This window comes from Echeneis naucrates, chromosome 24 (assembly GCF_900963305.1).
Source record: "Echeneis naucrates chromosome 24, fEcheNa1.1, whole genome shotgun sequence".
NCBI classification, from domain to species: domain Eukaryota; kingdom Metazoa; phylum Chordata; class Actinopteri; order Carangiformes; family Echeneidae; genus Echeneis; species Echeneis naucrates.
This window is the reverse complement of record NC_042534.1, coordinates 6839773-6847998: the sequence shown is the minus strand read 5'-3', so window position 1 is coordinate 6847998 and position 8226 is coordinate 6839773. Positions and strand designations below refer to the sequence as shown.

Here is an 8226-nt window from a genome sequence, read left to right as displayed (position 1 = left end):
TCCAGAGGCAAGTCCAAAGCAAGAGACTACTGAAGCCACAACATGAAGTAATGCTGAGGCTTTGTTCAACTTCCAGTTGAAAGTTGACTTGTTTAGAAGTGCCTGTGTAAAGGTCACTCAGCTGAGTGACCTTTACACAGGCACTTCTAAAGTGGAGCACAAGTTCACCAATACATCCTCACAAGAGGATGATGCCATTTGAAAAGCCAAAGACTCAGTTAAGTACAGACACCAAGGCATGTTCAACTGTGTTTTAAGTAACTTTTATTTAGAGGTTTGACTGAGTGGTTGAGAGCTGTATGGGTCCAGAGGAGAGCTTCCTGTGGGTGATGGAGCCTGTGTGCCGTTCTGGAAATAGGGGAAGAGTGAGTTGGTTTTTTTTTAATATCAGTTTCAAATTTCAGGTCACTCATTTCACTTACCCCTTTTAACTCCTTTCAGCCCTTGATGTGCTGAGTTACTCATGCCTGAGTGATGCACACATTGGCCTCTGCAAGCCTCTGTTTGACTGTTTGTGTCACAAATCACTGCATCACAGTGGATGTAGATCTGTGGACAGAGATGTTAAGCATGGAGGGCTGCATGAATCTGTTCAATGTGCTACAGCTTGTACTTACCTCATCCTTCAGAACCTCATCATCTTTTGTGAAGGTAAACATCTTCATAGAGAAACGTTTGAAGTGTGATGGGACTGCAACTCTGGCGTCACTTGTAACAGGAAGGAAGACGGTCACATAACTGTCGTCGTTGTTTGGGCAGCTGGAAGAGATGAACATTTTGCCATTGAAGCTTTAAACTGTTAACTTTCCTACAGGATTAAGTTGTTTGAGCTGCAAGTCACCTGTCCACAATGATGTCCCAGCTGGGAAGAGACTTCCTGTCTATGTCAAGAGTTGCCCAACAGTTCTCCAAGATGAGCTCCAAATAAGGGTCAGTGGATTGTATCAGCTCCACCTCAAAGTACAGAGGCTCTCTCAAGTACTTCACTACTGGATAATCTTCAGCATTGTAGAAGACACTGTATGACAGATCTGGAGGGAGGACACCATATTACAGGGATGTGTTTGGGGGGGGACTATAAAAGGACTGTCCAGTTGAAGGCTCTTACCTTGGGCAAGTCTCATTTGCACCAGCAGTTGACCAGACCCAATCTCAGCTGCAGGGTGTTTGCTTCTTGGTTTATAGCTGAATGCCACAGTCTCCGTGTCATTGACGATGTAGTAGCATGAGATTGTTTGCCTGGAAACAGAAGTGTGAGATCACCTAACACACCAAAAAAAAAAAAAAAAAAAAAAAAGAAGATTGAGCAGTCACCTGTAATCAGGGTCAACTGGGGATGTGTAGGTTATTCCTTTGCCATTGTAGTGGAGGCTGATCTCATTCTCATACAGCATGTAGTGGTCAAAGAACTAAAGGGATGACAGGGTGCATTAGTTGCCAGTGGAATAGAGATTAACAAAATTAAAGGTGGCAGTAACTAACTGTTCTGGTTGTTCCACAGGAATCAGCAGCAAAGGCAAAATGAGCAAAGCGAGCATCACTGAAAGTTGGTTTGCAGGATGTGTCCTTCAGAGTCAGCAAACTTGGGTCAAGATTGGGGACTGACTCCACCTTCACAGCCAGAGCAGTTATGGTGCCATTAGGGTGACATGCTAAGGAGAGAAATGTAATTTAGGGCTTAACACCAAGTATTTATCATTTGGTAAATTTGGATAAAGCATGTGGCAAATTAAGTCATACTGGTTGTTGTCAAGGGGAAGTTGCAGGCTAAGTAGAGGTCACCAACCACCCAGTTGTTGTTTGGATCCCACAGCAGCAGGTCAAGTCTGGCTTTGACTGACTCAGAGGTAATCAGCTGAAAGACAGAACAAAGTTACATGCTGCTCAGTCTAGTCAGCTGCAAGAGCTGCATTTCACCCACCTCAAAGACAACATCCTTGGCCTGGTATGGCACCACAAGGCTGAAGTGTGTTCCATTATCCTTGAAGTTGTAGACCTCACCCAGCTCAGTGGTCAAGTGTTGTGACCCAATCATGGTCTGGAAGTTATCCCCTTGACTACCATAGGCCACACTGACGTAGAACAGGTTCTTGTCACAGGTACCAGAGAGGGTGGGCAACACTAAGATGAAAGGCAACTTAGATGCATAGCTTCTGCCATGTTATCATTTTAGAAAGGCAGACATTCTGAATAAGGTGTTAAACCAAGTAGTCAGCCTCACCAACATCCTGAAGAGATGCTTCCAGATCTACAGCATGACCAAAGGGCATTTCTTCCGGGGAAGTGAGAAAGCCAAAGATCAGAGGCAGGAAGTAGACTGTAACCAGTGGTTCAGGATTCTGCAGAACCAAAGTCCAGGTCATGTTAGGGAACCAGCTGATGGTTTAAATGGGTACAAATGTTTGAGTGTTACTCACATGTTTCAGGACAACATCAGCATCAAAAGAAACTTGCAGAGAGAAGCTCTTCCTTCCATCAGGGAGGCTGTGCTCATTGACAGTGAAGCCTTTGGCATTGCATTCCTCAACACTAAGAACCCCAGTAGAAAATGTGATGTTCAGGAGTTCCACATCAGGAAGAAAGACCCCCACATGAACACTGAACAGCCTGCTCTCTGCAACAGTACCTGAGGAACAGAAAGGGGTCAAGTTGCTTTCTGCAAGCCAATCTTCAGTTCCTCAGTGGGGAAATGTACAGCTAGGGCTTACTGTCTTCAGCCTGAGGAGGTCTGGCCATCAGAGGGGTGGTGATGGGAAACAGAACCTTGTATCTGTTCTCATCTTTGGTTTCATCTGCCTTCCACAGTACATCAAGCATGGGCTCTACACTGTAGGTGATGTGGTACTGGTAATCTGGGGCATGGCTCTGCAATTATTCATGGCATTTTAATAAGCTTCAGAAATTGACAACTGACCCAAGTCTTGTCTAAATTTAGACACATCCAACCTTGTAGTAACCATCGGGCGACCCCACTGGGATCTCAATGACGATATGAAAGTCTGTCGTCGAGAGCCTGTAGCCACGAGTGGCCATCTGAGATTTCTCCAGCCTTTGCCCGTTGATACCCATGTGCATTTCTAGGATTTTAAAGCTGCCATCTATCAATGGTGTCACACGACGAGGTACGTGCCATGAAATAAGCTCCTCAGTAAACAGGACGCCACCTATTAATGAGAACACAACCATGACTCAATTGTTGGCTTTTCTAAGTTGTGCTGCATCATTTGCTGATACTTACCTGTGGGGCATGCTGCTGCCAAGTTCACCACACTCAAGCCATGTTGTGCCTTGTAGTAAACACTTGCCCTGAAGACTTCCATGGGGACTCCAGCCACCTACACAAGTTGGTTTGTGTCATAAGAGGACTAAGGAAAAGAGACAGAAATGGGTGCATTGCTTACATCCTCAGAATAAGTCTCAGCTGTGTTGTACGGGCTTCGCATAACTAGGCGACTTGAGGTAGCCATGGCAGCATAGCCAGCCTGTTCAGCCTCCCTCAGCACCATTGAAACAGGTTCAGGAGTGAAAAATGTCATCTTCCAGATACCATGAGCTGCACCTGAGTCCTAAAGGAAAAAGAAATTTAAGCCACTTCATTCTTTTTGAATATTGAGACATTGAAGTGAACCTTAATATACATACACCAGGGATTGTGTTTAGCTGGGTGTCCTTGACATCTTGAACCTGCCCTTTAGTGTCTGGTGAAGCCAGACGGTTTGACACCTAAGAAAAGAAATACCAGATTTACAGTTTCCAGCAACAGAAAGGTATGAAAGAGTAAGATAACCTACTTCCATGTAGTTCCTCTCACAAAGAACTTCTTTGGAGGCCCATCGGGAGTAGCTGCAAGTCTGAGTCACATCATGACTGACCACATCTGAGGCACTCTCACTGTACATCTGAAGCTTCAGCCCAACATTAAATGTCACGTCATCCTATAGAGTGGGATGAGTAGAAGATAAAAAGCATGACCTGGTTCAATTTAAAGCTTTGCTGCTTTTGGAAAGTTTCTACAGGTCATTTGCAAGTCTCACTTTCAACATTACACAAAATCAGTTTGATTTTTAAGAGCAATAGCAGAAGAGTCCCAGTTTGTCTTTGGAAATACTGCCGAGCAAACTTCTAGGTTTAATATTTTGTAGTCTTGAGTAATACTCAAGATGTCAGAACAACCTTGTTGTCCACATAGCAGCCCAGCAGAGATGTGTAGATTCTTGTGTTGCCCCATGGGTCAGACTCCATACTATATCCACATTGAGCAGCCAAGCTGGGTGTCAGTATAACATGCTGGGTGCCATCTGGAAAAAGGTGCAAACATGACAGATCACTTTACAGTCACCCCATCTGCTCATGTTTAGTGGGGGGGGGGGGGGGTCCACTCACTGATGGCTTCCACCTCAAGCTGGTTCCCCACTGCAAGTGCCTTGTCCAACGACAACCTCATTAGACTGCCAGCACAGTCTGATTTTAAGCCACTGCCTGTGGGGAGAAAAGGCAGTTCAGGGAGCATAGCTGAAGGGATTCCTGCAATACAAGTTATTAGTCAACTTACTTGACTGCAAATTGAACTTCATGCTTGGCCTTGCTTGAACCAAGACAAGGCCTGCAGCCATCAAGCTCCATAATAACCTAAACCAAAGACGCACAGATACTGAGAGACAGTCAAGACATCACCAAAAAAAAAAGTGCATCTGAGAAAAGACAAACTTACATGTTTTTCAGCTCTCTCATGTTGCTGCTGCCAATCCAGTCAAACCCAAAAAAAAAACTACAACCACTAGCAGAGCTTGGCACAGAAACCCCAGCACGGTCACTTTCAGACCAAGACTCCAGTGGCTGACTGCCTTACAAACCCGCCACCAGCTCTTTTATGTGCCACCTGACAACGATGCACAGGTGATATGCATTACCAACACCACACCTGCTGCACACTCATTGGCTCAGCCTGATAAACCACAAAATCTGTAAATGAGCTAATTAACAAACAAGAATCAGTAAAACATCTTTATTGTCTGCAGACTATGAACATATTTACACACGCATTTCACCAAATATGCGTTTTATCTGTTGAAAACCACCACCCACATTGACAAATGACAGCAGCGATAATAGATTATGTACCTCTCTTATAAACCACACATCACCTGAAATCATTGCCCAGTGTTAACACTTGATCATGGTTCGTTTATGGCCACATAAATTTCAAGTGTCTTTGAGAGGTTGTTTTGCCTTTATTGCTGACATTAAATCCAGGAGTCATCATTTGACCCAGTGTTTTTGGGTTGATGAGTCTCCTCTGTCCACTCATACTTATATAATGATTTACTTTCAGGCCATTAAAAAGCGTTCAAGCTCAGAATCTGATGTTGGTGCAAGAAATTATCAATACTCTGCTGAACAAAAATCTGTTTTAGTGTTGGACCTGATCTTGTGGCATGTCTCCTTCCTTTTTTATGTTCGAACATCATCTCATTTTCAGCAGCATGCTGGTTTATGCAGAATGCTTCATAAGGTTTATGTGACACTTATTAAAATAGTCCATCTTCAAATTCAATCTCTTAATTTGTTATGGGACAAAATAAAATAAACACAGAACAAGCTCAAACAATTGCACAGCCCATCTTGTTTAAGCAACTGCAGGATAAATTAAAAATAAGCTAAATTTATTGGTCATTTTATTTTCAAGTGGTCAGTATCCCCTGTTAATCTTCTGCTGCTGGTCCAGGAGTGTCTGCTGCAGACTCACTTTGGCATCATTAAACTCTGGATTGAGCTTTAATGCTTTCTGGAAGTCCCTCTTGGCATCATCAAAAAAACCTATAAGACATAAAAAAATACAAATGCATAAATCATACAATTTTATGATGTGATACATTGTTAGACTGGCTTGATTAGCATCAGGTATTTTATTTTCTAAACAGCATGAGCACCTGGGCTGGCAGGCATCTGCATTAGCAAATGCATGGCTCCATCTAGTGTCCTCAGAAATGCTCACACAGCTGTTGAGGAATATCCCAGATAATCTTGTGAAAATCATTTACATGGTTGACTATAAATAATTACGATGGATATTAGTTTAAAAGTGGATTTTGTTTGAAGGCAGCTTATGAGCAGACAAACAGTGACAAATGCTAAGAAGCAATCACCACATGCAGAATGCAGAAGGAGTACACAAAAAGGGTAAACAGGAAACTTTGCTCTTTTAATCTTAACTAGTAACACATGCTATGAAACAGACCCGATCCAATGTTTATTTTACTGCTCTTTTTAGGATCAAGTATGAGCAATCACTTAATGGCACTGTCACGCGACTAGTTTGTCTGACAAGTTTGAAAGGTTTAATCGTTCTTTTTCCACATACCCAGGACAAGTTTCTCCTTTCACCTCCTCTGCAATCCTGTTAATAATCACACATTTTTACGAGACCAACACATCTGTCTGCCAAGTGTCTTTACCATTTCCTTCCTCCAAAACAAAGTCTCTTTGTACCAACTTAACTGCGCTTACTGACTTACAGATGGGTGACACATTAAAACTGTTTGAAATTAAGATGAGGCCACAGTGAGCAAATCAAACTTGGAATAGAGACTCAGTGCAGCTTGGTGTACATTCTCCCAGTGTCTGTTACTCTGCTGGTGAGATGGGCGTTAATCTTCCAACATAGTTGCATGATTCATGATTTGATTGAGTGAACTGGAAAGTTTCCAACAGTGAAGTCCATAAGAAGTCACTCACATCATTTTTTCAGTTGTCAGAATGTCTTGTGACTTTTCTCTTTTGAACGCATCACTCATCTCTAACAACACAGAACATTTATTCTGAAAAACCTTGGCGGAAGTCCGTTTTATTCTTCCGATATTTTCAACATTCACTGTTTCTCTTCGTGACAAAGTGTCTATTCTTACCAAGCCTATAGTGGACGAGTCCTCTGTTATAGTAAGGTATTTCAAACTGACTGTCGGCCTTTATTGCAGAGGTGTAATCCTCCACTGCTTCATGAAAATCCACCCGCAGGTATTTTATCTGTCCACGGTTGTTGTAAGCAGTGGCCAGACTAGCAGCTTCACATGCCCTGTGAAAAGATGACAGCTACAGATCAGTTTTGTTTTTGCTTTCATCACACAGACGATGGTTAGCATTAGCTAAGTGTTAGCTAGCTTCACCTCTCCGATAAAGACGATACCTGGGCTGCAGGCAGGAGGAGATAAATACTGAGTACAGCTGCTCTGCCTCACTGAAATTCTTCTTTTTAAACTCACTGTTGGCATGTTCAAGTGTTAGGGACCTGTCTTCCTCCATGGGGCGCCTTCTGTGAAGGTTTGCTGCTTCTGGACGGTTTGTAGTTTTTTTCCAAAACACGGATGTGACGTCTGCCGACAGAGCCAATCATGTTGTCGTGCCTTGTCGGTGGGCGGGGCTTATCCCGGTCTTTATTTCCAATGGCCCTCGACCAGGAGAGATAATAAAATCTAATCCTGCCAATAAATAATAAAATTCATACACTTGACCAGAGTTTCCTCTATGACCTTGAGAAATGTATCTTTCTGAAGTAAAAAGTGTAATAAGAGTGATGAAAACGTTCATTATTTAAAAGAAGCATTAACATAAACATACAATATTATCATATACGTTTTATATATATTTATGTGATAGCATTATTTTATATATATATATGCTGGAGTTTCAATTTATGCATACCACACCTACTTTCTGTAATTATAACAGTTTGGCCACTAACCTGCACTAACCTGCACTGATACTGATGTTATTTTATCATATGTGAATGTGAACATATTTTAGATTGATACATATGCATAAAATATAAGCAAGTTTATTTCAATACGCATGTGCAAAATTAGCCTTTGGAAAGTTTTAATTCACTTTAATATGATACTATAAACATAACTTGTAAAAGATTAGAGAGCTGTAACAAGATTGTTACAGTCCAATTGATTTTTTATGTTATTTTTTTTTACCAACAGCAGATGGCACACTTGACTTGGACCACATAAAAACTAGGCACAGAATGTATGTGAACCTACAGCGAGGTTTATGTGACAGTAATAGTCACATATTGTCAGTAGAGATGATAAAATGGCATAACAACATCTCAGAGAAACGCATGGAACCATAACAGACTGGAACATTTGTCACAACAGGACATTGACATTCACTGAAGTAAATATACAACAGGGAGGCCAAACTATAGGCAAACCAGTGAGAAAT

At 42.0% G+C, this 8226-nt stretch overlaps 2 protein-coding genes across 2 annotated transcripts; both read right to left on the bottom strand.

Moving 5' to 3' along the window:
* Positions 1–268: 268 nt before the first annotated feature.
* Positions 269–4731, bottom strand: zpax1 (zona pellucida protein AX 1). Its single transcript, XM_029497099.1, has 21 exons — positions 4712–4731; positions 4553–4629; positions 4384–4479; positions 4174–4298; positions 3792–3935; positions 3643–3723; positions 3402–3566; positions 3239–3335; positions 2947–3164; positions 2709–2865; positions 2418–2626; positions 2222–2339; positions 1922–2121; positions 1741–1855; positions 1483–1652; positions 1315–1409; positions 1109–1239; positions 842–1031; positions 618–759; positions 423–549; positions 269–348 (listed from the first exon to the last, which is right to left on the bottom strand). Exons 1-21 carry the CDS (start codon positions 4729–4731, stop codon positions 269–271), a joined length of 2757 nt encoding a protein of 918 aa, XP_029352959.1.
* A 271-nt stretch (positions 4732–5002) lies between these two features.
* ttc32 (tetratricopeptide repeat domain 32) lies at positions 5003–7349 on the bottom strand. Its single transcript, XM_029496828.1, has 3 exons — positions 7184–7349; positions 6906–7072; positions 5003–5817 (listed from the first exon to the last, which is right to left on the bottom strand). Exons 1-3 carry the CDS (start codon positions 7297–7299, stop codon positions 5690–5692), a joined length of 411 nt encoding a protein of 136 aa, XP_029352688.1. The 5' UTR covers positions 7300–7349; the 3' UTR covers positions 5003–5689.
* Positions 7350–8226: the final 877 nt, after the last annotated feature.

What these genes read in the sequence shown, in the direction of transcription:
- ttc32 (XM_029496828.1), bottom strand. Translation starts at nt 7,299, where the DNA reads ATGGAGGAAGACAGGTCCCTAACACTTGAACATGCCAACAGTGAGTTT. An exon ending in TCCTCCTGCCTGCAGCCCAG is followed by an intron (nt 7,073 to 7,183) that starts GTATCGTCTTTA and finishes ATCTTTTCACAG; the next exon opens with GGCATGTGAAGCTGCTAGTC. An exon ending in ACTCGTCCACTATAGGCTTG is followed by an intron (nt 5,818 to 6,905) that starts GTAAGAATAGAC and finishes TATGTCTTATAG; the next exon opens with GTTTTTTTGATGATGCCAAG.
- zpax1 (XM_029497099.1), bottom strand. Translation starts at nt 4,731, where the DNA reads ATGAGAGAGCTGAAAAACAT. An exon ending in GAAGTTCAATTTGCAGTCAA is followed by an intron (nt 4,480 to 4,552) that starts GTAAGTTGACTA and finishes TTCTCCCCACAG; the next exon opens with GCAGTGGCTTAAAATCAGAC. An exon ending in GCTGAAAGGAGTTAAAAGGG is followed by an intron (nt 349 to 422) that starts GTAAGTGAAATG and finishes CCCTATTTCCAG; the next exon opens with AACGGCACACAGGCTCCATC.